At 53.8% G+C, this 26520-nt stretch overlaps 1 protein-coding gene and 1 long non-coding RNA gene across 4 annotated transcripts in view; both read right to left on the minus strand.

Annotated features, from left to right (window-relative positions):
- Positions 1-7669: 7669 nt before the first annotated feature.
- LOC122476386 lies at positions 7670-10620 on the minus strand. Of its 2 annotated transcripts, XR_006295479.1 has the most exons (3): positions 9738-10620; positions 9062-9168; positions 7670-8968 (listed from the first exon to the last, which is right to left on the minus strand). It is a non-coding gene; the product is annotated as an uncharacterized LOC122476386 (long non-coding RNA). The 2 variants fall into 2 exon arrangements; XR_006295478.1 differs by having other exon boundaries at positions 7670-9168.
- An 11427-nt stretch (positions 10621-22047) lies between these two features.
- The window catches only part of ACBD3 (acyl-CoA binding domain containing 3), a 33915-nt gene continuing 29442 nt past the window's right edge, over positions 22048-26520 (minus strand). For both annotated transcript variants that reach the window (XM_043568570.1, XM_043568571.1), the window contains exon 8: positions 22048-24208. In XM_043568570.1, coding sequence (XP_043424505.1) covers positions 23997-24208 — 212 coding nt within the window. In that variant the 3' untranslated portion in view covers positions 22048-23996. The remainder of the gene's footprint in view (positions 24209-26520) is intronic.

A 26520-nucleotide genomic window follows, 5' to 3' on the forward strand; every position in this document is an offset into this window, starting at 1 on the left:
TATTTTTGAGAGAGGCCACAAGTGGGGGAGGGGCAGAGAGAGAAGGAGACACAATCCGAAGGCGGCTGCAGGCTCCGAGCTGTCAGCACAGAGCCCGACGTGGGGCTCGAACTCACGAACCTCTAGATGGTGACCTGAGCCCAAGTCGGACGCTTAACCGACTGAGCCGCCCCAGTGGCCCCAGGGTAAAGGTTTTTCTTGGGTTGCTGGGTTCTGATTGCCTTGGGCTCTAAATAACCCACAGACCGGACTGAGGTGGTGTATTTTGGGGTGTTGTGTTTCCCCCTCCCACTGATGCAAAGAGGACAGACACCTTTGGGGTATCCACTGTTCCATTTAATTAAACAAGGAGGCCACGAGACTGATGTGGCAGCAATCCCCTGGGGCCCACCTGAGCAAACCAAAATCCTAGTCTGTAAATGCCTCAAGGTCCCAATATCCAAGATGGAGACAGGATCACAAAGTGGGGGGCTTAGGCTATGGCCAAGTGCACCATTTCCTTTCTCTGCTCTGCACTTTCTCTATTTAAGTCCTGCCCCTGGCTCCTGGCCGAGCCCTCCTCACCACTTCCTGCTTGGTGCTGGGCCAGGCCAAACGATTTTTGCTCAAATAAATTCTTAAAATGCCTTTTTTTTTTTTTTTTTTTTTTAATATACAACCTGGACTGGAGTCGATGACCCTTCTATTTTTCTGGGGACTGATCCTCATCCAAGGAGGTAATTTCCACCTGGCGTGTCATTATAGCCTTCCCAATCCCTGGTCCCCTAAGGTGGACAGCCTCAGGGGTGGACACACGGCCAGATCCCTGGAAGTTGGCACTGGGCAAGGGAGAGAAGGAGAGGGACAAAGTCCAACACCTGCGTCCCTCGGTGAGTTTCTACTCCCTCCCTTTTTTCAGAATACGGGTCAAACTTGCCTGTTTCTTTGCACGTCTCACACTTCTTTTTTTTTATTGAGAAATGGACATTTTATTTTCTGTCATGTTACGAATACTTTTTTTTTTTTTTTACAAACGGACATTTTAAAGTTTATTTCTTTTGAGAGAGAGAAAGAGGGAGAGCTTGAGCGCAAGTGGGGGGTGGGGGGCAGAGAGAGAGAATCCCAAGCAGGCTCTGTCTGCACTGTCATTGCGGAGTCTGATGGTGGGGTTTGAACCCACGAGCGGTGAGATCATGACCTGACCCGAAATCGAGAGGCGGTCCTACAAACGGACATTTTCAGTTTATTTATTTTGAGACAGAGACAGCGCAGTGGGGGAGGAGCAGAGAGAGAGAGAGAGAGAGAGAATCCCAAGCAGAATCCACGCTATCAGCGCAGAGCCCCAAGCGGGGCTCGAACCCATGAACTGTGAGATTATGCCCTGAGCCCAAACCAAGAGCTGGACGCTCAACAGAGTGAGCCACCCAGGCGCCCCCCAGTGGACATTTTAGATAATACATGGTACCAGGTCTGGGTTCCCGGCCCTCCCCTTGCCATGGTCATTGTTGGATTTTGGGCGTTCATTGGCTTAATAGGAAGAACCCTGTGGAGTGTGGCTCCTGCTCCCTGCTCAGTTTTGTCTTTTCTTTTTAAAATTTATTTTGAGAGAGAGAACACGCGTGAGAATGTGAGTGGGGGACGGGCCGAGGGAGGGAGACACAGAATGCAAAGCAGGCTGCAGGCTCCCACCTGTCAGCACCGATCCTGACACGGGGCGTGAACTCACGAACCGTGAGATCATGACCTGAGCCCAAATCAAGAGTCGGACGCTCAACCCACGGGCCTCAACCCCAGGAGCCCCTTCTTGTTTTGTTTTGTTTTGAACAGTATGTGACTCTGTTGTGATTTTGCACACCTCACTCTTGATACGAATTTGACTCACTTATTTACTCGTGTAGATGACACAGTCACGTGGTTCGGAATTGGAAAGGATCCAAAAGGTACCGAGGGCCAAGCCCCCTCCATCCCGGGGGCCCCGCACGCCAGCCCGGTCTGTGGAGGCCCACCCAGCTCGGCATGCCCAGCGGAAGGTTCCAGCTCCCAGCCACACGGCAAATGTGTCCCTGCCACCGGGGTGATGGGGCCACTGTGCAGGCAGGACCGCCTTGACCAGAGGGAGGCCTTGTCCTTCAAGGACCCAGCGTGTGTTCGTGGGAGGGGTGGACAATCAAGGGGGCAAACACCGTTTAACATTTTAACTCAGGGGAAACTGAGGCTCAGAAAACTCAGGTGACTTCCCAAAGGACACTCAGCTTTTAAGGAGTTTTATTGGTTACCTACTGCTGGGTAACAAATTACCCTAAGACTCAAGTGACTTAAAAACAACACATCTTGGGGCGCCTGGGGGGGCTCTGTCAGGTAAGCGTCTGACTCTTGATTTCAGTTCAGGTCATGATCGCGTGGTTTGTGAGTTCAAGTGCCACGTCCGGCTCCACACTGATAGTATGAAGCCTCTCTCTCTCTCTCTCTCTCTCTCTCTCTCTCTCTCTCTCTCTGACCCTCCCCCCCTCACTCTCTTTGTCTCTCAAAATAAACAACAACAAAACTAAAAAAAACCCCAATACATCTTGCTTATGCCTCACATTGTGTGTGGGAGTTCAGGTCTGGCTGTTTCTAGCTCCGGGTCTCTCGGGAGGCTGTCGCCAGGAGAGGAGCCCGAGCTACAGTCATCTGAAGGCTTGACCGGGGCCGGAGGCTTCACCCCCAAGGCCGCTCACTCCCGCGGCTGGCGAGTTAGTGCGGCCTGTTGGCGGGAGCCTCAGCCCCTCGCCAGGGGCCTCTCCGAAGGTGGCTCAAAGGGCCTCACGACACGCTGGCCTCTTCCCCCAGAGTGAGCAAGGCCAGCGAGAGGGAGGCACGCGGAGGCCGCGACACCCTTTGTGACCCAGGCTCGGACGTCACCTGTCATGACCGCCACCTCCTGTTCCCTCTACGGGAGTCACCAGGCGAGGTCCAGCTGGCACCCCACGGGAGGGGACTGTGCCCCATCCCTGGAAGGGAGTCGTGCCGAGGAATCGAGGGCACGTTTTATCGCCATCACGGGGCCGATCCAGGCCTTAACTTTAGTGTGCAGGACCCCAAAGCCCTGGGGGCTCGTGGGGCCCGCTCTCAGGATGTGAGGCACTGGGGCGGGCAGTGAGGCCTTTGCCCTCGCGATGCCCCCATCTGGATGCGTCACGAGGACAAGACCCCACGAGGCAACAGAGGCCCTGGCTTGAGGGGTGCAGACGGCGATCACGGCCAAGGCCAGAGTGGGCCCGGGACCTGGGGGGAGACTGACATGCTGACATGGCAGGAGGGAGGAGGTGTCCCGGACCAGGGCACATGTGACAATGAACCCGGAGAGACGGAGCTGGGAGAGCGGCCGGGGGACACCGGGGGGCCCCCGAATTGAGGGGGAAAGCCACAACCAGGTCCCGGGACTGGAGAGCTAGGCCCTTGTGTCCCAGCCCACCCCACGCTGGCCGTGTCTCTTCCTGGAACAGCACGACCGTCAGCTGCCCGGGCCCCAGCATCAGGCTTCGTGGGCCCGGACGGGGACACTGCATGACTCTCCCTTCCCTCTGGGAGTCACGGCTCCGCCTGGGCCCTGGGGACGGGTGCCGGTGGCCTCACGTGCGCCTTGTCTCCCCCGTGATCACAAGAGCGCCTCTCCTTTCTGGGCTCGGATTTCTGCTGAGCCCCGCTCACCCTCCCTCGGGCTGCTCGGGGACCTGGCCTGTCAGGAAAGCGTCCCACTCTGGGTGTCTCTGACCCCCACCTCCAGGCAGCTCCCGAGGGTGACCCCCGTCCCTGGGAGAGAGGCCCCCTCTTGCCAGACGTACCCTGGATGATGCGAGGGCTGGTAGCCTTGGGGGGGGTGGGTCCGAGTCAGGGGGGATTCTCCCCCGTCAGGTGATCCCGTTCCAGGGGGGGCGATGTCACCTCCTGAGGGGCAGTGTCTGCCATCAGCGGGGAGGTTCATTCAAGGAGCCCCCCCTCGACACTGACGGTAACGATGATGACTGTGAGGGAGCCGAGCCCATCAGCCAGGCCCCGCACCCCTGCAGGCTCCGCCGGGGCTCCTCGGCAGGATGGCCGAGGGGGAGGGCGATGCTCTGTGACATCTGTCACCCCTCCGACCTTGGGCTGCTGTGCGCTATGTTCAGGAAGGGAGGAGGGGGAGGGAGGGAGGGAGCGATATTCAGTGACAGGGAGAAGGGAGAAGGGAGGAGGGGGAGGGAGGACGAGGAGGCTTCTGAGGCCGGGCACCTGCCTCCAGGAGGCGGGGGACATGTGGGAAAATGGAAGGAAGAAAGCCCAAGGGGCTTCAGGGAGGAGGGTCCAGGCTACGTGCACAGCCCCGAGCCCCAGGCTATCCTGCCGTGGCCAGAGAAAGTTCCACGGGGAACCTCTCGCAGCCTTTTGGCCAACCCTGGCGGTGGAGGCCTCTGGGCAAGGCACCCCTGGTCTCAGAGAGGCCGAGGGACTTGGCCCAGGCCACACAGCTCGTAAGCAATGAAATCAGAGTCCTTTGCCCCAGTATTAGGAAGTAAGAAGTGCTCTCTGGGAACCCCCAGCTCCTCGGGACAGCCTGATTCAGAGGAAGGGTCAGGAAGTGCGGGCAGGACAAATACATGAAGAACAGACAGAACAGGACGAATGAGATCTGCAGCACCAGGGCCTTCTGCACCTGCCGCCCACGGGACGGGGCCCCTCTCTCCTGAATGGCCTCTAAAGCCTCCCACGTCGCAAGGGTCCGGGACAGTGGGGGACTGTGTGGAAGGCAAGCAGGTGGCCCCAGGTGGCCCTCACCCTCCGGCCAGAGCAGGTAGGGCGTCACCCCCAGAGGAGGCACAAGGCTGCTGGGGAGGGGGCTTAACAATCCAGACGGGTGTCAGCAGGGCCCCGCCAAAGACCGGCCTCCCTGGCCTCGGCCTCCTCCCGCAGCCCGGGAGGCCGCCTCTTCGGACTCGGGAAAATTTCACAAAGTGCAGGGGACTTCAACGCAGCGAACTGGCAGTGACATCTACTAATGGACGGGCCCTGCCCAGCACCGAATGGCCCAGGGAAGGGCAGAGTGGCCACCCCTACGCTGGAGTCTCTCCTTGCCAGAGGGCCCACACCCCACATGGAGTCCTCGAGCCCAAGATGCCGTCTCCTCCATCCTGGAGTCTTGTCTGGACTGGGGTGGTGGGGAGCAGGGAAGGAGTGGGGGTCCCCACAAGCAGCACCCACTCCAGGCAGGGCTGGAGGTCCTGACCAGCACACCTAGGCCAGCTGGCCAGTGAGAATGCTCCCCAGATGGTCTCCAGATCGCTTCCAGCTGGGGCATATAGAGTGGCCAAAGAATCTGTCCTAGGGAGTGGGGGTGTAGAAGGGGAAACTGAGGCAGGATGAGACCCAGCTTTAGTAGCCCCGAGCTAAGTGGGCCAGGGATCCTGACTGCCTTCTGGAAAGGACAGAGGGACCAGGAGGAAACAGGTACCTACTGACCAGCCCCGAGCCGGCTCCCCATCGCATACCTGCCCTTGGCCCCGAAGGGGTTCAGAGCAAGTCTCCCCAGAATGTGCCCCTCTGTGAGCTATTTGAGGTGAAGGCCATGAAGGCGTAGCCGACTCAAGAGACACTTGTGCCCTTCCCTTAACGTTCTAGAATGAAAATCGTCCTGCGGGAAACCTTGGCACAGGGAGGGCCAGCACCTGCCCTGAGGTCACACAGTGACCCAGCTGGGTTCTCCGACGGGTGACCCCGAGGCAGGGGTGGCCCGCCCGGGTCTGGGTCCCAGGCAGAGTGTGCTCCGGGGAGAGGGCGACGGCGCCGAGGCGCCCTCCGGTGGCCGCCGCGCGCGGAAGCCGGCCGCTCGGAGTCCCCCGGCCGGCAGCCGGACGGGGGCGACAGCGGCCGGGGACCGCCTCGCGCTCGCGTTTCCTTTTTAAAAGAAGCACGTCGGCGCCGAAAGCGAATTTCTGTAAAATCGAGGAGATCGCTAGGGCCCCGCGGTCTGCAAAGCCCCAGCCGCCCAGCCGGCGCGGAAGAGCGAGAGCGGGGAGCGGCGGCGAGCGGCCCCCTCGCCTATTGTCGTGGCCGCGCGGGGCCCACCCCGGGGGGGCGGGGCGCCGGCCCGTGACGTCAAGCCCCGCCCACCGGCCCGCGCCGCCTTTGTCCGCCGCCTTGCGACTCCTCCCCTGCGGGCGCCGTCCGCCGCGGGTCCCCAGCGCGGCCGGGCCCCGAGCTCCGGGACAGACCCCGGGCCCCTCCGCGTCCTAAGAACCGCCTTCCTTTGCGGACGCAGCGGGAGGCGCCCGGGCCTGGCCTGTGAAGCCAGAAGCGAGGGCAGTTTTTGGCGGCCGCCACCGCCCGGGACTGCGTTCCGTTCCTCGATGCTGCCGGGCGGGGGCGGGGCGGGCCCTCCGGCGGGACGAGCAGGGAGTCACAGCGGGGCACTGCAAGCACCGCCCCGGGACCCGCACGCGTGGTGGCGGGGGTGGCCGAGCGCAGAGGACTGGAAGGGGGGTGGGGGTGGGGGCCGGGGCCTGAACCTGGCAGGTGCCCGGGGCCTTTCTGGGAGGGGTGGGGGGGAACCGCTTGGAGGAGCAGAGGCTGCAGGTTGTTTGCAGGTTGGCCAGGTATTGGGGGAATGGGGGGGGGGGGGAATAAGGCCGAGGGTCCCACAGGGTAGAAAGGGCACCTGTGAGGTGGCCCTCGGGGCGGCGCGGGGCCGAGCCTGGGTGAAAGGGTACTAAGCTCACAGCTCGTAGAAGTGGCAGCTTACTGGGGACCTAGGGACAGCACGGCAGCAGCCAACGCGGGCCAGGCGGCTCTTCTCTCGGGCTCCTTCCTGCGACGTGCTGAGGGCGACCGCGGTCGGTCCTATCGGGATGAGGCTCCCAAGTGACAGCTCACCAAGCCTCTTAGGTCCTCAACTACTTTGAAAACCCGGCCATATCGCCTCCTGTGGTTGTGGAAACTGCCTTCATAAGGTCACCCCCCCCCCCCCCCCCGCAACACCTGGGTCCTGACCCTTCTTGCTAGGCCGCAGCCCCTCGCTCCGCAGACTACAGGTCGCTGCTCCGATCAGGTGTCCCTCACACCTGTGGCACTTGGAAGGAACCCCTGAAAGGTGCCTGGGCCCCACAGGGAGGTGGCCGGCAATCACGACCAACCCTGGCGACCTTCAGCAGAAGAGTTATTGGTCGGGGGACGGGTGGCACATGTCCCTGCATCTCCGCCTCGCTGGCTCCAGGGGGAGCTCTCGGTGCGCCCCCTGGGTCTGGGTTCTGCGCCCCAGCTCCCCACAGGGGGGAGAAAGGGTAGCTGGACCCTGTCACCCCTGGCGACTCACACGAGGGGGATCGCTCCCCAGAGGAAGGCGGTGTGGACGCTGGAACCCCCCCCCCCCTTAATTGGGGCAGCAAGACACAGGCCTCAGAGCCCCGTGCTGGGCGTGAGATGTAGGAAGGCGCTAGCATCCCAGGCCGAGGGCATCCCGAGGAGAGAGGAGAGGGCCACTGGGGGCCTGGTAGCCCAGGAAGGGGAGGAGTCAGAGGACGGCAACACGTTTTTTTTTTTTTTTGTCTTATTTCTCTTAAAAAAAAAATGTACAGAAAGAGTATATAAGAGGAAAGCCTCCCTCCCCCCCCCCCGCCCCCTCCCAGAGGCCCGTGTACTGACCAGCCGCCCCCACCCCCCATTTTCAAAATTCTAAGAGGCCAGGTTTGGGTTTGTTTCTTTTAGTGCCCCCAAGAAGCAGACTCAGGCAGGAGGGTGGCTGGACTGTGGATGTGGGACCCACAGGCCGGTGGCGTCGTGTGTGACGGGGAAGTGGCTGGTTTTCCTCCCTGCCATGAACTCCTTTGCCTTTTGTTGGTTTGGGAAACTCTCTCTCTCTCCTTCCATTCTGAAGGAGTGCCCTGCTGGATAGTGTTCTTGGCTGCAGACTTTTGCCTCTTAGCACCTGAATAGATCATGCTGTTCCCTTCTAATCTCTGAAGTTGCTGCTGAAAAATCCAGATAGCCTTATGGGATTTTCCTTGGATGTCACTGCTTTCTCTCCTCTTGATGCTTTCAAAATTCTCTCTTTATCCTTAGGTTTTGCCATTTTATTTACTGGCTGGCCTGGTATGGAACTCTACGGGTTGGTTTTTTGGGGGGCTCTCTGCGCCTCCTGGGTCTGGGTTTCTGTTTCCTCCCCCAGATTCAGGAAGTTTTCAGCTTTTATCTCCTCAAATAAATGTTCTGCTTCCGTTTCTCTCTCTTCTCCTTCTGCAACCCCTGTAACTCGACTGTTGTGCTTGATGGTGTCGCGGAGTTCCCTAGGTCTGTTCTCATCTTGCACAGCTTTTCTCACTCTCGCTGGCTCAGCTTGGTGACTTTCCACTACTTTGTCTGGGCTGCTGCTCTGCCCTTGTCCGGTCTCTTCTTTGTTATTTTTTCCAGATGGTCTCTTGTTCGTTTCTTTTAGTGAGTTGATCATCTCTTCCCGGTCCTTTTTTAGGTGTTTTAGGTCTTTCTGGATGTTCTCCAGGCTTTCCTCGACTGTAGCCAACATCTTTAGGAGGGTTACTCTAAATTCTAGATCAGTTACAGAACATGTCTCCGTTTTGGTTACGTCTCTCGCTGTGGTTTTGTTCTGTTCTTTCATTTGGGACCTATTCCTCCGTCTCCTCATTTTGTCTACTGCTGCGTCTGTGTCTCTGTCAGCAAAGTCAGCTGCGTCTCCCGCACTTAAAGCAGTGGCCTTAGGAAGACGAGGTCCTGTAGTGCCCCGCGGTGCAGTGTCCCCTGTTAACGGGAAGATGGCGCTTCAGGGGCGTCCCTGTGTGCGTTGCTACGGTAGCAGTTGCTACTGCTGTGGCTGAACTGCGCTCGCCTTCCGTGCAGTGGCTCTCCCTGTTGTGGGCAGGATCGGGTCCCTGTGCGGTTAGTGGGTCGGTCTGGGGCGCACTGGATCAGACCCGGAGTTTGCTAGAGATGCGGTAGCTCCAAACTGCAGGGCACTTCCCCTGTGCTGTCGGGGGGGAGGAAAAAGGTTTATTGGTGGGCAGGCCGCAGTCACACTGGTGTGTACCTTATCTTCCCCTCTCCCAGGGGCAGGACTCACTGTGGAGTGGTGTGGCCCGTCTGGGCTGCTCGCACACTGCCAGGCTTGTGGTGCTGCTTCGATGGGATCTGGCCACGAACCGACCGAGCGGATCCCAGGGGGTGGATCTGCACAGGGGCGGGAGGGACAGGTTTAGCTCGCTTTGCCCACGGCGGTCCCCCGCGGGAGGGGCCCTGCAGCACCGGGAGGACAGACCCGGCGGAGGGATGGATCCCCAGAAGCACAGCGTTGGGGAATTGCGCGTGCAAGTTCGGTGGCGGGAACTGGTTCCCTTTGGAATTTCCGCTGGGGGATGGGAGAGGGAAATGGCGCCCGCCAGCTCCTTTGTTCCCCCGCCAAGTCTGTCCTCCCAGGCTCAACAACTCCCTCCCGTAGGCCCCAGGCGCTTTTCAAACTGTGGTTCCGGCCGGTATCCCCGCGGCTCTTTGTCCCGCAGTCTTTGTAGAGGGAGGACTTGGCGTCCACTCGCCCTCCCCCCTCCCCGAGAGCAGAGATGCTGACTTTTAAAATTCCAGAGGTTGAGTCCCGCTGGCTGTCAGAACCCACGCAGTCCGGCCCCTCCGCTTTCGCCGGCCAGACTCCGGGGGCTCTGTCTTGCCGGGCGGGCTGCCCCTCCGCGCGCGCCGCTCCCTCCCGCCAGTCCGTGCAGCGCGCACCGGCTCTCCGGCCTTCCTACCCTCTTTCGTGGGCCTCTCGTCTACGCTTGGCTCCGGAGAGTCCGTTCTGCTAGTCTTCTGGCGGTTTTCTGCGTTACTTAGGCCGATGTGGGTGGAATCTAAGCGATCAGCGGGACCAGGTGAGCCGGGCGTCCTCCCGCGCCACCATCTTCCCAGCGTCTGCGCTTCCCGCCTCCAGGCTTCCCAAGTCTGCGCCTCCCGCTTCCCAGCGGGCAGTGCGGGGCTGCTCCGGCATGGCCACTAGAGGGCGCCAACGCCAGGAACATGAGGCCCCCGGGGCGGGCTCGTGATTCACTGCACTTCCGGGAGCACCAGCGGGGGCCCACAGGAGCGACTGCGGGGTCCGCGCGCCCCGTCACCTGCCCCTGCAGGGGAAGCTGGCGGGGGTTCTCTCCGCTGGGCACCGTGGTTCGGGATGGCTCTGGATGGCCGCACCCGGGGGGCCTGCCATCAGGTAGAGGAAAGAGACGCTGGACGGACCACAGTAGGCGTTCTGGGCCCTGCTCTAGTGGGTCGGTTCCCAAACAGGGTGACGTGAGGGAGACTCGCGGGAGCCCCCAGCCTGCAGCCAGGGGAGGGAGGAGGTGATCCTTGTCCCCTCCTGTCCCATCCCCAACCTCCCTGTCTCCAAGTTCAGCGCCCCCCGCCAGGTCACCCACCCACAGCAGGGCCACGTCTCCCCCCTCCTCCCCGCGCCCACCCGGGGACTGGCACTCCTGCTTGCCTTTGTTAAAGAAATGAATTTGCAGGGGCACTCGTGTGGCCCAGGTGGTTGAGCCTGGGACTTCCGCTCAGGTCGTGATCTTTCTGTTAGTGAGTTCGAGCCCTGCATCAGGCTCTCTGCGGTCAGTACAGACCCTGCTTCGCATCCTCTGTCCCCCTCCCTGCCCCTCCGCAGTTCACGTGCGCGCGCGCTCTCTCAAAAATGAATAAGCATTAAGAAAACATGAATTTGCAGAGAAACATTAGCCCCCAGCCCCAGTTCCCGCACACTGTAGGTGCTGGAGGGGGGTTGTGGAGAACAGAGTCCAGGCTGATTCGAATCCCCTCCCCAGAGTCTTCTGGCTGCGAGACAAGCTGTGGCCCAGAGGATTTCCCAAGGATGGGTGAGCGCCCCCACCCCGGGGTGACCTTGCACACTTGTGCAATGGGGTGTGTGTGTGTGTGTGTGTGTGCTCCGTTTCCTCCCCTCGGATCTGGGGAGCCTGGGACTACTTCTGAAGCCACGTTCGAAGACGGTAGTCCACGCACTGGCACTGGACGCTCTCTCCAGGGACATCTCACCCACCCTCCACGCTTGAGCGCCGCGGAGAAGTCCACCTACCCCGAAGATGTCGGGCGGCGGGACCGCAGGGAACCAGACACACCGAGGCCTCGCTGTCCTAGTCTTAGTGGTGGAGTCACGGCAGCCTGAGCCAGAGGCAGCAGAGGTGACAGAGATGGGCACCGGTGGGCTGGCCCGACCCGAGCTGCAGATTCGCGACCGACATAGGTAGTTAGGTCACTCCATCCTGGCTTTGGTGGGTCTCACAGCATCAGACACTGAAACACAACCCCAAAGCCGGGGATGACCGACCGTCCGATCCGCTTGGGCCTGAACGGTTTGCTAAAACTGAGAGAGCCCCGGGCCTGCGGGGGGGTGGAGCAGTGACTCCCAACTTGATGTGTCCCTGCCCAAAAGGCTGCCAGATGGCAAGGCCCTTGCTGGCTCGATGCCCTGGTGTCACGGGCATCCACACCGCGAGGGCAGGTGCTCAAGGCTATTTGCTGTGACTTATCACTGAATGTTGTAGAGTCCCGGCTCCAAAGTGCTTCCGAGCCCCAACAATGCATTTGTGCGGCCTGGTGACCTCCCTGTCCCCGACAGCATCTAGTGTCAAGCTGAGATGATCGGGTGTCCCCCTCAACGACAGACTCAGCCACCTTCCCCAGCACAGTCCAGGGCGTCGGCCCCATCGCCTGCTCTGGGGGTGGGGGTGGGGAACGACACTCCTTGTAGGGACACCACCCACTCCTTACTAGGGTTTGAAGGTGGCCTGACGGTACCGGCAGTTGCTGGTGGTTGCTGGAGGTGGGAGACGGACGGTCCTGGGCGCAGAGCAGGTGGGTGAAAGCGGAGAAGGCCCCGCATCCAAAGCTGGCTCATCAGGTTTCCAGAGGGTAACTGTGTCTCCAAACTGGGCGCCTCTCACTTACTGACCGCCAAGGGCGTTTACACACAAATCTCTCTGCGCCAGCTAAGAGGGCCAAGCAGGATCTCCCATTTCCTGGATTACAAAGGCGGACGCCCCTAAACCGGCCTCCCCTGGTCCCCGGGAACCCCGGCCTGAGAGACCCGCGGCCCAGGAACCGGCACAGCGCCAGCAGGACACTGGGGGCCAGCGGAGCAATGATCTTCAAGAAGCAAGCGGTCACTGGGGTCAGATACCGTAAAGCAGCCGGGCACAGAGGTAGCGATAGCTTTACCCACAGATCGTTGGTGACCTTCCGGGGTGGGGGGGGGGCACAAGCCAGCCTCTTGTGGAGACCGCAGAGGCCAGGACTCCTTCCGCGGTGTGCGGTGAGGGGGAGAGCGGGCAGGAGCAAATGGTGCGGGGCTCAGGGGACTCGAGCTTTCTTCCTCTGTGAGGACCGTGAACCTGCTTCCGGGCTAACGAGGAGCGGGGCCAGGTGGGGGCGGCGGGGACAAGGTCAGCAGAGGGGGTGGGGGTGTGTGTGCAACAAACAGGCTCCAGGCTTGCGTCTCTTTGCCCGTCCTGCAAACCTTCCACGAACCGGCAGCCTCGTCCCCACTTTGTTGGTGGCGCAGCGCCCCGAGTGGCGCTCTTACCCATGAACCACAGTCACGGGCCTGTATTTACAGGAAAATGGTAAATCCACCGGAGCGCACATATCGAGGCCCACAGGATGAGAAGACCAGGGTTCCCGTGTGAAATGGTAGCTTCAAATCTAGTTTGGGTTCTGCCACAAATGACACGTTTGAGGGAGGTGTGGGGTGGCTGGAAGGGGGTGGGACAGGCCGCTGGGGACTGTGACAAGTATGGACTTGGCTTCCGCTCATTTTTCCTTTAAATGTGTCTCCAGAACCTGGGGCTGTTTCTGGCCAGGGTGGAGGACGGAGAGCTCTGTGGTAGGGGTACCAGCACGAATGGACCCCCGCGCCCGGAGGCTCCTCACCTCCTCTCCTGTCCTTGGAATGTGGCCCCGGGAGCCCTCTCCGGGAAGCTGCCCCAAGGACGGCCTTGAGATAGAGATGCGGCGCCGGGACCATCTGGAGGGTATGGGTGACCGAACCCCGTTGCGGCCGCTCTGTGAACTGTTAGGACGTGGCGGGCAGGTGCGGGGGTCCAGCATCCTGCAGCCTCGTAGGTAGTTCCCTGTGTTCACTGCACCTGCCCCCTGCCCACCTGGAGCGGCCTCTTTCCTCCGTCCCTCCCTGTCCTCCGTGTCCGGGGGCCGGACTCAGATCACGGCCGGGAGCCAGCACTGCGAACCAGCCCCCAGGAGGGAAGATCGGTCACGGGCACCTCAGACGTCAGTCGTCTGGTCCGACCCTCCTACTTCACGGGCAAGGAACCCGAGTCTGGCCCAGGGAAGTCTACCGTCCCGTCAGCCTCAGAGCTGCTGGCCGTGCGCACCCGTCACGCTGGGTGACGGGTGGGAGCGGCCGTCCCGGGAAGACGGGGAAACTGAGGAAAAGACACAGGCAGCCCGTTCGGGCGCTAGCAACTAGCACATGGGGCCAGAAAGTACTCCCGAGACTCCAGCACACCACTTTTAGGCCACGAGAAACAAAAACCCTTTCATCGTACGTGATCGCCCAGGACTGGCTGGCTGTCCGCGTGCTCTGTGCCGGCTTCCCCGCGACTCCACGGACAGCCCCTCGGCCAGAGACCACACTCACAGAATAGTGGTAAATGGGACGTGAATGTTGGCCGCAGGATTTCCAACCCTTTGAGGCATTTAATCATACAAAAGAGCTAAATGAGCCTGTTCCGGAGAGATTCTGGCCCATTCCCCCAGGCAGCTCACCAGGAAGGGCTTCTGGGGACAGGTATCAGCCCTGTCACTCCCCAACCCCCCACCCCACCCACAATTAACTGAGGCTTCAGGCTATCGCTGGTTGCATATTTACAAAAGGCTCGGTTCTGAGGACCCCTGACCACTGTGGGGGAAAACACAGGCCGAGCCCCTCAGTCTCCTCCCAGACTGAGAAAAAAAAAAAAAAAAAAAAAACATAAAAAAAAACCAAGGGCATAAACTCCTCGAAGAGCATTCAAATAAACGTCTTTGAGACGGCAAAGGAAATGCTTAACCGAGCGCTCACCTCAAAGGATGATCAGCCACCAGCCACGACAGGGCCGTCCCTCCGACCGGAGGGGGACTCTGAAGTCCAGCGGGTGGGCTGGCGTGTCAGCCCCTCCTCTCCGTCCTCTGCGCTGGTCGTCGAACGGGTTTAGCAATCCGACTCGTGCCACTCAAAAAGCAACGGCCTCCCCCAAATTCGTCCGTCCAACCCACAGCATGGGAGAAAATATTCGCTCATCACAGAGCTGCTAAGGGATGGCTACCCAGGATACAAAGAACCTCCACGACCCAACGACAAAACGACCCGATTTAAAAACTGGCAAAGGACTCGAATAGGTGTTTCTCTGGAGCAAACATATAAACAGCCAAGAGGCAGACAAAAAGATGCTCCAAAGCACAGAGCTCCATGTGGGCTCTGCGAGCTTCCCTATGTTGCCCACATGGAATTAAATTACAAACCAACAACAGAAAAACATTCGGGAAATACCCAAATATTTAAAAAGAAACCGTGCACTTATCTAAATAACTCCTGCATCAAAGAAGAAATCACACAACAAACTAGAAAATATTTTAAATGAAGGCAAAAAAAAAAAAAAAAAAAAGCCAAATACCAAACTTCCGGGATGCAGCGTTTTAAACCAAAGTTTAACGGGCAATTTACACCTTCAGATTATTAAAGAAAGATCTCCAATTAATAACCTAAGTTTCTACCTTAAGAAACTGGTGTGAAAGGGGGACAATTAAGCCCAAAATAAGCAAAAAGAATGAATAAGTAGAATCAATTCAACTTAAGATATAGAGACAATGAGAGGGGGAAAAAAAAAAATCAATGAAACCAACAGCTTATTCTTTGAGAAAATCAATACATTTATATTTCTCTAGCCAACGAGATCAAGAAAGAGAGAAGACAGAAATGACCTATGGGAACAAAAGAAGACAACACTACAGACCAAGATAGTATATGACGTGAAAAGTTATGATAGAATTTATGCATAGAAGTGAGTTGATAAAATGGAAAAGTTCCTTGAGGGGCGCCTGGGTGGCGCAGTCGGTGAAGCGTCCGACTTCAGCCAGGTCACGATCTCGCGGTCCGTGAGTTCGAGCCCCGCGTCAGGCTCTGGGCTGACGGCTCAGAGCCTGGAGCCTGTTTCCGATTCTGTGTCTCCCTCTCTCTCTGCCCCTCCCCCGTTCGTGCTCTGTCTCTCTCTGTCCCCAAAATAAATAAACGTTGAAAAGTTCCTTGAAAGGAAAAAAACTACAAAGCAGCTCCACTCAAGAAGAAATCAATAACCCAAATATACACATCAAAGAAAAGGAATTCACAGGTAAAATCAATCAGTAAATAAAATTCCAGGCCTACATGTGGCTTCTCTGGAGATTTCTCCCAAAATTTAAAGAAGAAATAACTATTCCAGCAAATAGAAGAGTATACTTCCTAATTCATTTTATGAGGCCTTCATTGGTGACGCCAAAGGCAGACCAACACACTACCAGGAAACAAACTCCATACTGATAGCCTTCATGATCACAGGCATAAAAATCCTTCATAGGTATTAACAAATTGAATCCAGGAGTATATAAAAAGGATCATTACCAAGTGGGGTTTATCCTAGAAACATGAAGTTGGTTCAACATCTGAAAAGAAATCAGTGTACTTTACCACAGCAACAGGCTAATAAAGAAAAGTCACGTGATCTCATCTCTGCAGATGCAGAAAAAGCATTTGGCAATATTCAACATACAATAAAAACTCCCAGCAAACTAAGAGTATATGGGAACTTCCTCAACCTGATAAAGAAAAGCCTAGAGCAATCATCATCCTTAAAGGTTCAAGACTGAATGTCTTCCCTTTAAGATGGAAAGAAGAAAGGACTTCTTCCTACTCTTTCTAAACATTGTACTGGAGAGAACCTACCCAGTACAATAGGCGAGAAAAAGAAATAAAAGGCATACAGACTGGAAAGAAAGAACCATCTTTATGGAGGACATCATCTTCTACAGACAGTCTTTTTTCTCTTTTTTTTAATGTTTATTTTTGAGAGCATGTGTGCGAGCGGGGGAAGGGGAGAGAGAGAGAGAGACAGACAGACAGACATAGGATATGAAGCAGGCTTCACACTGTCAGCACAGAGCCCGGTGGGGGGCTCGAACTCCCAGAACCGTGAGATCATGACCTGAGCCAAAGTCTGACACTTAACCGACTGTGCCACCCAGGAGCCCCACTACATAGACAATCTTAAATAATTTACAAAAAAGTGACTAGATGTAAAAAAATTTAGCAAGTACACACTCCATACTAAAAAAGTCAACTGAACAACTGGAAATCCAATTACAGGGGAAAAAAAAAAGTACCATTTATAATATCAAAAAAACATAAAATACCTAGAAATAACTCTAAAAAAATGTTTAAGAACTGTACAGTATGAATCACAAACTACCGCTGAGAAAGTTAAAGGCTTAAATAAATGGATATATACCATGTTCATGAACTGGAAGACCCAATATTGTTAAGATGTCAATTCTCCCACACATATGATTGATTCATTCCTTCCTTCACTCATTCTAAAAGTAATCACCGTATCCAACATGAGGCTTGAACTCATGATCCTGAGTTCAGGAGTCCCATGCTCTACTGACTGAGCCAGCCAGAAGCCCCTATGATCAACTCGTTTTTGACAAAAGATGCCAAGGTAATTCAAGAGGAAAGATCGTTTTTTAAATAAATGGTGGTAGAACAAGCAGGAGACAGGAGACCATGACAACAACACAGCTAAAATAAAAACGGTCACTCTTGAGGGGCGCCGGCACTGGGCGGCAGGCGGGGAACGTGGGGACTCAGTCGGTTAAGCGTCCGACTCTTGATTTCAGCTCAGGTCACGATCTCACAGTTCCTGAGTTCCAGCCCCACATTGGGCTCCACACTGACCGTGCAAAGCCTGCTTGGGATTCTGTCTCCCTCTCTCTCTGCCCCTCCTCCACTCAGGTGCCCTCCCTCTCTCTCTCTAATAAACATTCCCACACTCAGTGGGGAGCCTGACACAGGGCTCGATCTCACAACCATGAGATCATAACCTGAGTCAAAATCAAGGGCCAGACGCTTAACCGACTAAGCCACCCAGACGCCCCACAAAATAATTTTCAAGTGAAGAAAGCTACAGAGTGTATTAAGGGAGAAGGTAGAAATGTGTACTTATCTCCTTGGATTTCATATAAAGTTCAAAAGCATTCTGCATAACCATATTATCTCCCTTTTCTGGCAACAGACATTGTTACAATCATCACATGGAATTAAAACATCAAAATCAGGGTAACGATCTTTGGGAGGAGGAAAGAGCAAGTGTAATCAGGAAAAGGTCCATAGGGATCAAACTCTTTCATTAACGTTTTAATACTTCGACAAGCTCTGAAGCACAGAAGGCAAAGGAAAAAAAAAAAAAAAAAGGCAAATGTGACCAGTGTGGGTGGTAGGTACGTGAGTCTCATACCGCACACTTTTCCGAATGCTAGATTTTTGTTAACTGAAAATTAGGGGAAAAAAAGACCAGAAGGAAATTCCCAAATGACAGCTATTCTTAGTGGTAAGGTTATAATTTTAGTTTTCTGCTTTTCATCTGCATATACTGTCTAAATTTTCCACAATAAGTGAGTAGGACTCTTGTAATGGTAAAAAAAATTAACGAGAGCTATGTATTTCTATTTCAACACTCACCTGACAAATGCAGTCTGTCCACTCCTTTTTCAGAGCAGACACGCCGTGTCTTGAGTTTTGGCTGGGCGTGAGTCTGCAGCTAGAGGGGGCCATGGAACTCAGTACTCGTGGGTGGAAAAGGAAGTGAGGGTTCTCTCCTTAATAGTGGGCATGCACCCCACCCTCAAAGTGGAAATGTGTTCCAGGCAAGCCTGCTTTTTTGTTTTTTAATTTATTTGAGACAGAGCGAGAGAGAGAGAGAGAAGCCCAAACAGGCTCCGTGCCGTCAGCACAGAGCCCGACATGGGGCTTGATCCCACAAACCAAACTGTGAGATCATGGCCTGTGCGAGACCACGAGTTGGACGCTTCACTGAGCCCCCCAGGCGCCCCTAGGCAGGTCTGCTTCTAACCATGCACACAAAACACCACCGTCCCAGGGGATGGTGCTGTGGAGAAACAAGATTAAAGAAACCTGGGGGAGGCGCCTGGGCGGCTCACTTGGTTGAGCATCCGGGCCCTTGATTTCGGACGATCCCAGGGTCACGGGATTGAGCTCTGCGTCAGGCTCTGCCCTGAGCACGGAGCCTGCTTGAACCTGTCTCTGTTCCTCTCCCCCACTCTCTCTAAAATAAAATTAAGAGAAACTCGGGGCTCTCGCTCACCTCATGACGTACCAGACAGATTCGCCCCGCATTGCCTGCCTCCTCTGGCCTGTTCGTAAGATCAAATGATCTTATTTGAGCTACTTTATTTTCGAGCCTCTGTTGTCCCAGGTTAGCCCGCATCATAACTAATGACGGCAGGGAAGACCGCTACAGGGGTGCATTTTCCATCTCTGCTACTGAAAATACCACCTAAGAACACGGAACTATCAATCTTTTATTTATTTATCGTTTAAAAAAAAAATTTAAGGGGGCGCCTGGGTGGCTCAGCCGGTTGAGTGTCCGACTTCGGCCCAGGTCATGATCTCACGGTTCCTGAGTTTGAGCCCCGTGTCGGGCTCTGTGCTGACAGTTCAGAGCCTGGATGGAGACTGCTTCCGATTCTCCCTCTCTCTCTGCTCCTAACCCACTCACTTTCTGTCTCTGTCTCTCTCAAAAATAAACAAACATTTACAAAAAATTTTTTTAAATAAATAAACTTAAAAAAAAATTAAGAGAGCACACATGGGTGCATGTATGCATGAACAGAGGTGGGGCAGAGAGGGAGGGAGGGAATCTTAAGCAGGCTCCACGCCCAAAATGGAGCCCAACACAGGGCTAGATCTCATGACCCTGGGGATCATGACCTGAGCCAAAATCAAAAGTCAGATGCTTAGGGGCGCCTGGGTGGCTCAGTCGGTTAAGTGTCCGACTCCGGCTCAGGTCATGATCTTGCAGTTTGTGAGTTCAAGGCCCGTGAAGGGCTCTGTGCTGACAGTTCAGAGCCTGGAGCCTATTTCCGATTCTGTGTCTCCCTCTCTCTCTGCCCCTCCCCTGTTCATGCTCTGTCTCTCAATAATAAATAAACGTTAAAAAAAACGTTTTTTTAAATAGAAAAAGTCAGATGCTTAACCGACTGAGCCACCCACGCACCCCTCAATCTTCTATGAAGGCAATCTAAGCTCTCTCAATCAACCTAGAAAGTACTACAATATTCCAAAGTAAATCCCACGAAGGTTTTTCATGACATATGACAGGCTAATGATTAAATGTTCATACAGAAAAATGGTTCAAAAATAGTAAAGAAAAAGCATCAAAAAAAAAAAAAAAAACAAACCCAGGGGAGAGTTGCTTCGTATGAAAATATATTTTAAAACTATAGTAATTTATAGTATTAGCACACTGAATTGTCAGATAAATGGGACTGAGCTCAGAAGCGGATATAGATATACATATATATTATCTATGGACACAAACAGAAATCATAAACGAAAAAGCTGAATAAAACTAACAATGTGGGGGCGCCTGGGTGGCGCAGTCGGTTAAGCGTCCGACTTCAGCCAGGTCACGATCTCGCGGTCCGTGGGTTCGAGCCCCGCGTCGAGCTCTGGGCTGATGGTCAGAGCCTGGAGCCTGTTTCTGATTCTGTGTCTCCCTCTCTCCCTGCCCCTCCCCCGTTCATGCTCTGTCTCTCTCTGTCCCCCCAAAAATAAATAAACGTTGAAAAAAATTAAAAAAAAAAAAAAAAAAAAAAACTAACAATGTGGTTTAGAATGTCTACGACCAAACACAGACACGTATAAACACACCTAACGCCACAAACAAAATTAACAGACCTGCAAGAAACTGGAAGAAATACTTACATCTAATGAATGATTAGCATACAGCCTATGTTTTTAATGCTAATAAATCCATATAAAAACCATCTAATTGAAAAATGGGTCAAAGGACACAAACCGGCAATTTATAGGAGAGGAAATACAAAGGACCAATGAAAATTGATGCTTCACCTTACTGGTTATCAGGGAAACACACATGAAAATGAAACTTCATCTTTCACCCGTCGGATAGACTTCGACTGAAGTCTGATGATATCAAGGGTTGGAAAAAGCAGTATCTTCTCGGACACTATGGAGCTGGAGGGGAAATTAGTTCAGCCACTCTGGAGGACAATTTGGCAGGGTGTATTCAAATTAAAAATGCACAGAACTCATGATCCAGCAGTTCTCACTTCTCAGTATCTGCACATGTGCGGAAAGACACGTAAAAGAGTGCTCACTGGAACAGCACTTAGGATGAAAAATCAGAAGCAACCTCAGAGGTTCAATTCACAGAAAAATGGCCAAAGAAGCACTCTGTGGAAGAGACCCAGCCGATGGCAAGAACACGGCAGACCTACACTTAGTAAAAGGAAAATCCCCCATTAACACAGACTGGAATTTTAAAAGTTGCAAAACGCAGGCCTTACGAAAACCAGGTTTACATTTCTCTATTTTGCCACACACACACACACACACACACACACACACACACACACACACGTTATGTCACCTTCAACGAGATATTTAAGTTAGTGATCTTGGCAAAGGGGAAAAACTTGGACTTGTACAGACACGACGTTAAAGAAAGGTTAAAACAAATCAGCACTTGTAATCAAATTTGTACCTGCTCTCTTCACAGACTTGCAAGTTGCCAGTTCAGCGCCAGGCTGAACTGCGCAATCACGCTTAAGGCCTGGTTCGAGAACTACAAGGAAGGAGTTAAGTGCTCCGGTCTACATACTGTTATCCCACGTGTGATGGCCCGAGTCCAAATGCCAAGGTCAATTCTGGAGAAGCCAGCCAGCTGGTTTCCCGGTACTTAGATTAAGTATCCTAATCAAATCACAACCTACTAAGGGGCACGTCAGCTAATGGAAACGGAGCCAATGCTTCTTTCGTTACAAGAGAAATCGGGCAAAACAGTTAAGTACCTGAGACAGCGATCATGTAACAAGTTCAAAATAAGGGTGTCAAAAGGACAATAACCAAGTTGATTTCAAAAACTTTGAATAAGAAGGTCAAAGAATCCTAGGCAAATAATATGCGAGATCAAACTGCAACTCTGATCAGTACACATTTTTGAAAAATTAAGTGAAGGGAAATAAAGTTAAGATTCGCTCTACCCCGAGTAGATCACATGCACACATATTTGGGCGGCAGACAGGAGTGCTGGATTGAGCTTGGGGAAAGACAGGTTTGGCTGCAGACTGCCAGTGAATTATCAGCAGTCGCGTGTTTCGAACCGGCTGCTTCTCCTCTTCCGGAAGGCAGACGGTCAAGGCTCAGCGGCACGGTCCAGGATGCGCTCACACATCAACAGCTCTCAGCTGTTCTCTGGTCTGGCTTCCCGGAACCCCAACAGCTCAGAATGACCACCTCATCCTGTGTCTCCAAGTTTCAACCAAACAGAATTTAAATTTAAGGTCCGAGTGGCCCTGCGTCTCAGTGGGGTCATTTTTAGAGAAGTTTCTGGCACTCCGCGTGATACGGACCGGGGAACTCCCCTGATGGGTACTTCTCGGGCGTCACACCTCAGGAGCTATTTGAAAGCGGGTGGTCCCCACGTCCTTCAAGGAATGCGCTATGCACGTGGTTGTACAGGGAAAATGATTTTATACGTCCTCAAGAATTCTTTCCGTCTTAAGTCTGGAAAGTTCAAAATCTATTTTCACTCACCGGGATAATTCATGGCAAAAACTATCAATAATCAGTCAGAAATAGTTTGTTGTTGGTTTTTAACTTCTTAAAACAGGAAAGATCATTTAGGACATCTCTTCTGGTCCGTCTAAAATGAGGCAATACGGAACTAACGCTTCCGAGAGTAACGGTATCAATGAAACGTCAACAGGTTACAGATAAACATTTTAATTGATTAAATATATTATTTTCAAGATCTTTTTGAAATCGCACTTGTACTGTACTAATCAACAGCCAAAGGCAATAGAAAAGTCTAAAACCAAAAATGTTCTGACGTGAGCACATGACGAACCACCGCTACGTAAAGTGACATAAACTGCTCCCGAGAACGAGGGTCTTTTCAGAAGACGATTTATCTTAACGTGGGCAAGAACAAATCTGTACTCAAAGGCTGGAAGAAATATATATTAGTGCCTGCTTTTTAAAAGTTTATTTTACATTTTAAATACAATATTTTCTCGTTAAAAAAAAAAAAGCCAAGAAGCGCCTAACCCCATGGTTCCTCTACCGTACGTACGCGCACGCGCATGGACAGCCTGAACGTGTTCTGGACAGAACGGTGTGGACGTCTTTGAGCTGGAACCAGTGAATCCAAATTAAAGAACACAAATCAAGCACTGCTCAGAGGAGAAAATAATCCAGTTTCCGAATAACCGAAAGAGAAGAGGGTTAGGTATGTACAAAACCAGGTATTAAAAACCAGAAAAGAAACGCACACACGACAAACAGTCCCTCGTGTAGTGAACTGTATAGAACGCAGCTTAATCAACGGAGACCCTCCTACAAGAAGTGATTTAAGATCTGAAGTTTTAAAAATCTAAAAATCTAAGTATTTCAGTAACAACATCCAGTAACGTTTCGTGTGTAGTGCCGTCTCGGTCACGTTCTATCTACACCACCCTCCCTCCTGAAAACAAGAATCTCTACGCTAGTCCATCACTTCTACCAACTTGCGGCTGTTTATCCATATATGTTCTCGGTAAGGGACACGAAGGTGTCCTCTTCCCATCTACAAAGACATAATGCAGATTAAAGCTATAGAACAATTTAAGCATGGGCATCTGTTTTTTCCAATTCTCTCCAGTACGCGATTCCCCACCGGAACTGGGTAGGGTTCGTGCCTAAGCATGAACACAGGAAAGGAAAACGGACTGTCTCTGGCAGTGATTTCCTTTTAGTGCAACGTTATTCCCCGTACACTCAATTGTACTGAAGTGATTTTACATACTTTAATTCAGTAGGTGTCAATTTGAGTTTACAAAACCCCCTAACTATATGCTCGTGTAGAAAACAGGTTCAATTTGAGATGCTCTACAAAGCCAAATCGAGACAAAAATGAATTAATTCTGCTTTGTCACCGGTAGGGGGGAGTCCCGGAGGGAGAGAAAAGGACCCGAGTTTGCAGAGGCCTGCTAACAACATGGACCTCTGAGGTGCTGTGTGTCTTGACGGTTCAATTACCAATCGGCTTTGAACGTTCTTAAGATTATCTCGGAAAATAATTCTCTGTAACAGGCCTCTGAACTAGACGGCCGTACTCAAAGCAAAGACAATCTGGGTCGTTCAGAACAAAAGCGAATCGAGGCAACTTTTCTATTATAACCTGTGGGGTCTTGAGTCTGTAAGTTTTCAAAACGATGACCTTCATTTCAAAACGATGACCTTCGTCCAAGTCAGCTGCACCTCGGGCAGACTGCGAACGTAAGGATTTCCGATCCGAGGTCACCGTGACCACGGGCTCTCGTCAACCGCGTGCAGCGGGCAGCAACGGACTCACCGTCAGCTGGGTGGGGTCAACGCGGGGAGGTTTTATTTCGGAGACCTTATAGATTTCACACGTTGCTCGCGTGACTTCTGCATCCACTAGCGACCCTGCCGGTCGGCACCCAAGGGCCAGACGGGTCCGAGGACTCCCTCTAACCCCAGAGGATTAACGCTAGAGTCTCAAGGAAACCCTGAGTCCCGACGAGAGTTCACGGACCATCAGACCGAAATCAAAAGGGGAGACGCTGACTGCGATGCTCCACAAAAGTCAAAAGAAATTCCGAACCAAGTGCCGTCTTCTGCCCAACCCTAGACTCCAGACTCCGCGACACCATCTTTATCTAGTATAATAGACTCTGTAGTAGACCGACTTTGACCTCCACAAAGAGTAGGAGTTGTCAAACTTGAGGAGGTAGACTCCTCTCCCTGGGTATTGGTGGCTGCCGGCATACACCTCCTCGTGACAGTCCCGCCGGTACACAGGCACGACCTCGTCCAGCAGGGGCTTGGTGGCGTTCTTTCTGGCTTTCTCCTCACTGCTGACGTTCTCTGTGGGAAAGAACGGAGGCACGTCAGTGAACGGGTCCGGGAAAGCCACGTGCGTCCAGCACCGAAACCCCATCCTTCGAGAAACTGCTCGTCGGGAACTCTCCGGAGCCGTCTGTGACTTTCGCACGCGGGCTTATTCCCACCTTCCTTGGTTCGCTCACTCCTCTCCCTGAGCAGCCACAATCGGGGGGTGCGGGCGGCCGGCGCCCTCTCTCCCCCTGGACTCTGACAACCGCTCCCGCTTCGGAGCCCCGGTCCTCCCCCCGCCCCCCGTCCGCACCCAGCCAGCCTCCTCTTCCTCCAGGTGGGCGGCATCTCGCTGTCCGAGCGACACCAAGGGAAACGAAGCTTCCGTTCTCTCCCTCCTCGACAATATGAAAACCCCGTTTCGGGAAGGGGGACCGGAGGACCGTTACCTTCTGTCGAGCTTAGATATAGAGAGCAAAATGGGGAAGCCACGGTAGAGGGAGGCACCGAGAGATACTCTGAGAGCCCATCACGTCATCACAGGCCCGTGGAACCCAGGGATGATCCCAGTGGCAAAACACGAGTTCTGATTCTGGGTTTGCCCCTGGGAACAGTTCCCGAACTGTCATGAGATGAGGTTAGGAAAAAAGAGCGAGCGAGAACAACGTCGAACCGGCTTAAAATCGGTTTCACGTATTGAACATAAACACGGTCGGGAAAGCAGGTCAGAGGAACATGCAGGTTCCTAACTCGGCACGGTGAATTCCGGCCACGGCAGTTAACCGCGCGAGGGCTGTCGTCAGGAATTTAAACCAGGCAAGTCTGAGAAAGTCTTCCGGTCCAGAGGAACTGAACGAGACAGGGTGACTCAATGTAATGCGGCATCCCGGACGGGATCCTGGAACGTTAGACAAAAACTAGGGAAATCTGAATACATAACGGCCTTGAGCTCATGACGACGTAGCCACATGGGTCCATCGGTGACGATGAACGTACCGCAGTACAACACGGATGCTAGCAACAGGGGAAGCTGGGTGCGCGTATACAGGAGCTCTTTGTACTATCTGCGACTTTTCTCTGTAAGTCTAAGACTGTTTTAAAATAAAAAATTGGAAAAAAAAAAAAAAAAAAAAGAGCAAACGACACTCTGATAAAATAGGCCCAAATCCAATTTGCTTTATCGCAGCAATACTGAAGTGTTTGCAAATGGGAAATACAGAGTCATTCAAAATGCAAAACCCTTGGGGCGCCTGGGTGGCTCAGTCGGTTAAGCGGCCGACTTCGGCTCAGGTCATGATGTCACGGTCCGTGAGTTCGAGCCCCGCGTCGGGCTCTGTGCTGACAGCTCAGAGCCTGGAACCTGTTTCAGATTCTGTGTCTCCCTCTCTCTGACCCTCCCCCATTCATGCTCTGTCTCTGTCTCAAAAATGAACGTTAAAAAAAAAATAAAATCAAAACAAAACAAAATGCAAACCCTTGCCTATAAGGATACCCATGGATTATTGGTCCATTAACCCAGGATCCCGATTCTGTTCAAAATCTGTAAAACTGGAGGCCGCTGGGATACATGAGCAGTGCACCTTTCGTCAGTTAAGCAAAGACTCGGGACCTGGCAACACTAATGCCAGTGACGAATCCGGACAGGAAGGAGTTACCGGCCACAGAGGAAACCAACCCCTCTGGCTTTCAAGCCTGAGTGGAGAAAAACCAAGACAACGAACGGGAGGACTGGCCTGCCCTTCCCCCTTAAACCAAGCTACGGGGACCCCCATCAAAAGCGCAGTGGACTTTGCAAGGGGGCACGCGGACAAACGCGGCCTGGGAGCTCATCTCCCAAAGGAGACAGGCTCTCTCCTGGCAAACATCTCCCGGGAGCCGGAAATCCTCACTGCGGTCTCCGTCCACACAGAGGGACGAATGGATTAGCTGCAGATGGCAACCATCTCATGACTGGGAACAGCACAGGCACCGGGGACTCCATTCCCACCCGAGGGGCACCGAATGCTAGGGCAAAGGTCCGGGGTCACGGTCCCACCTCTGGACAGGCACCGGACCCCAGCCCTTTTTACCAGCGCCCTTCCCAAAATCGAGAGCCCCCAAACGACTCAGCGGAGGGCTCACACCGGGAAGCAACCTCCCTCCAAGAGGCTCCAGCAGGCGGGCCTGGAGAAATCTGTCTCCTTCTGAACCGAGACTGCCTCTCTCTGATTCACGAAGCCCTTCGGAATCACAACCGTCCGCACACGAGCTCCCCTTCCCAGACTCCCGCGATGCCCGTCCTTCTGGTCCAGGCAGCAGGTGCTGCCACCCCGAGACAAGGCTGCTGCGAACAGAATGCCACGTGA

This window comes from Prionailurus bengalensis, chromosome E4 (genome assembly GCF_016509475.1).
Source record: "Prionailurus bengalensis isolate Pbe53 chromosome E4, Fcat_Pben_1.1_paternal_pri, whole genome shotgun sequence".
In the NCBI taxonomy this organism is placed as follows: Eukaryota; Metazoa; Chordata; class Mammalia; order Carnivora; family Felidae; genus Prionailurus; species Prionailurus bengalensis.